This window comes from Crocuta crocuta, unplaced genomic scaffold (genome assembly GCF_008692635.1).
Source record: "Crocuta crocuta isolate KB4526 unplaced genomic scaffold, BGI_CrCroc_1.0 scaffold443, whole genome shotgun sequence".
Lineage (NCBI taxonomy): Eukaryota > Metazoa > Chordata > Mammalia > Carnivora > Hyaenidae > Crocuta > Crocuta crocuta.
This window is the reverse complement of record NW_027529446.1, coordinates 1,046,572-1,046,928: the sequence shown is the minus strand read 5'-3', so window position 1 is coordinate 1,046,928 and position 357 is coordinate 1,046,572. Positions and strand designations below refer to the sequence as shown.

General features: G+C 69.9%; 1 protein-coding gene across 1 annotated transcript in view; it reads left to right on the top strand.

The window, feature by feature from the left end:
- ATP8B3 (ATPase phospholipid transporting 8B3) overlaps positions 1 to 357 on the top strand; it is a 19,454-nt gene that overhangs the window by 2,250 nt on the left and 16,847 nt on the right. The window contains 2 exon segments of the mRNA XM_077760608.1: positions 62 to 123; positions 239 to 311. Of these exon segments, the coding sequence (XP_077616734.1) occupies positions 62 to 123; positions 239 to 311 (135 nt within the window).

Sequence of the window (357 nt, the reverse complement as noted above, 5' to 3'; positions counted from 1 at the left end):
CAGAGGTGGCGCCGGGGCCCGGCCGGGGGGCGCCCCCTGACCCACCCCCCTGTCAGCCCAGGGGCGACACAGAAGCGACAGCATCATCAACAACAGGCCTTGCCAGATCCTGGTGGGGAAGAGGTGAGGCTGAGGGGCCCTGGGTGGGGGTGGGGGTGGGGGGTCCGNGGGGCCGTGCTCCCCGGGAGGGGCGGCAAAGCCTGGCCCCTCCCTCCTGCCCCCGCCCCCATCTATGCAGGTTCCTGTGGAAGAAGTGGGAGAACCTGTATGTGGGAGACGTGGTCTGTCTGCACAAAGACAACATCGTCCCGGTGAGCGGGTGGCTGACTGCGGGGGGGGGGCCCTGCTGCTCGCTTT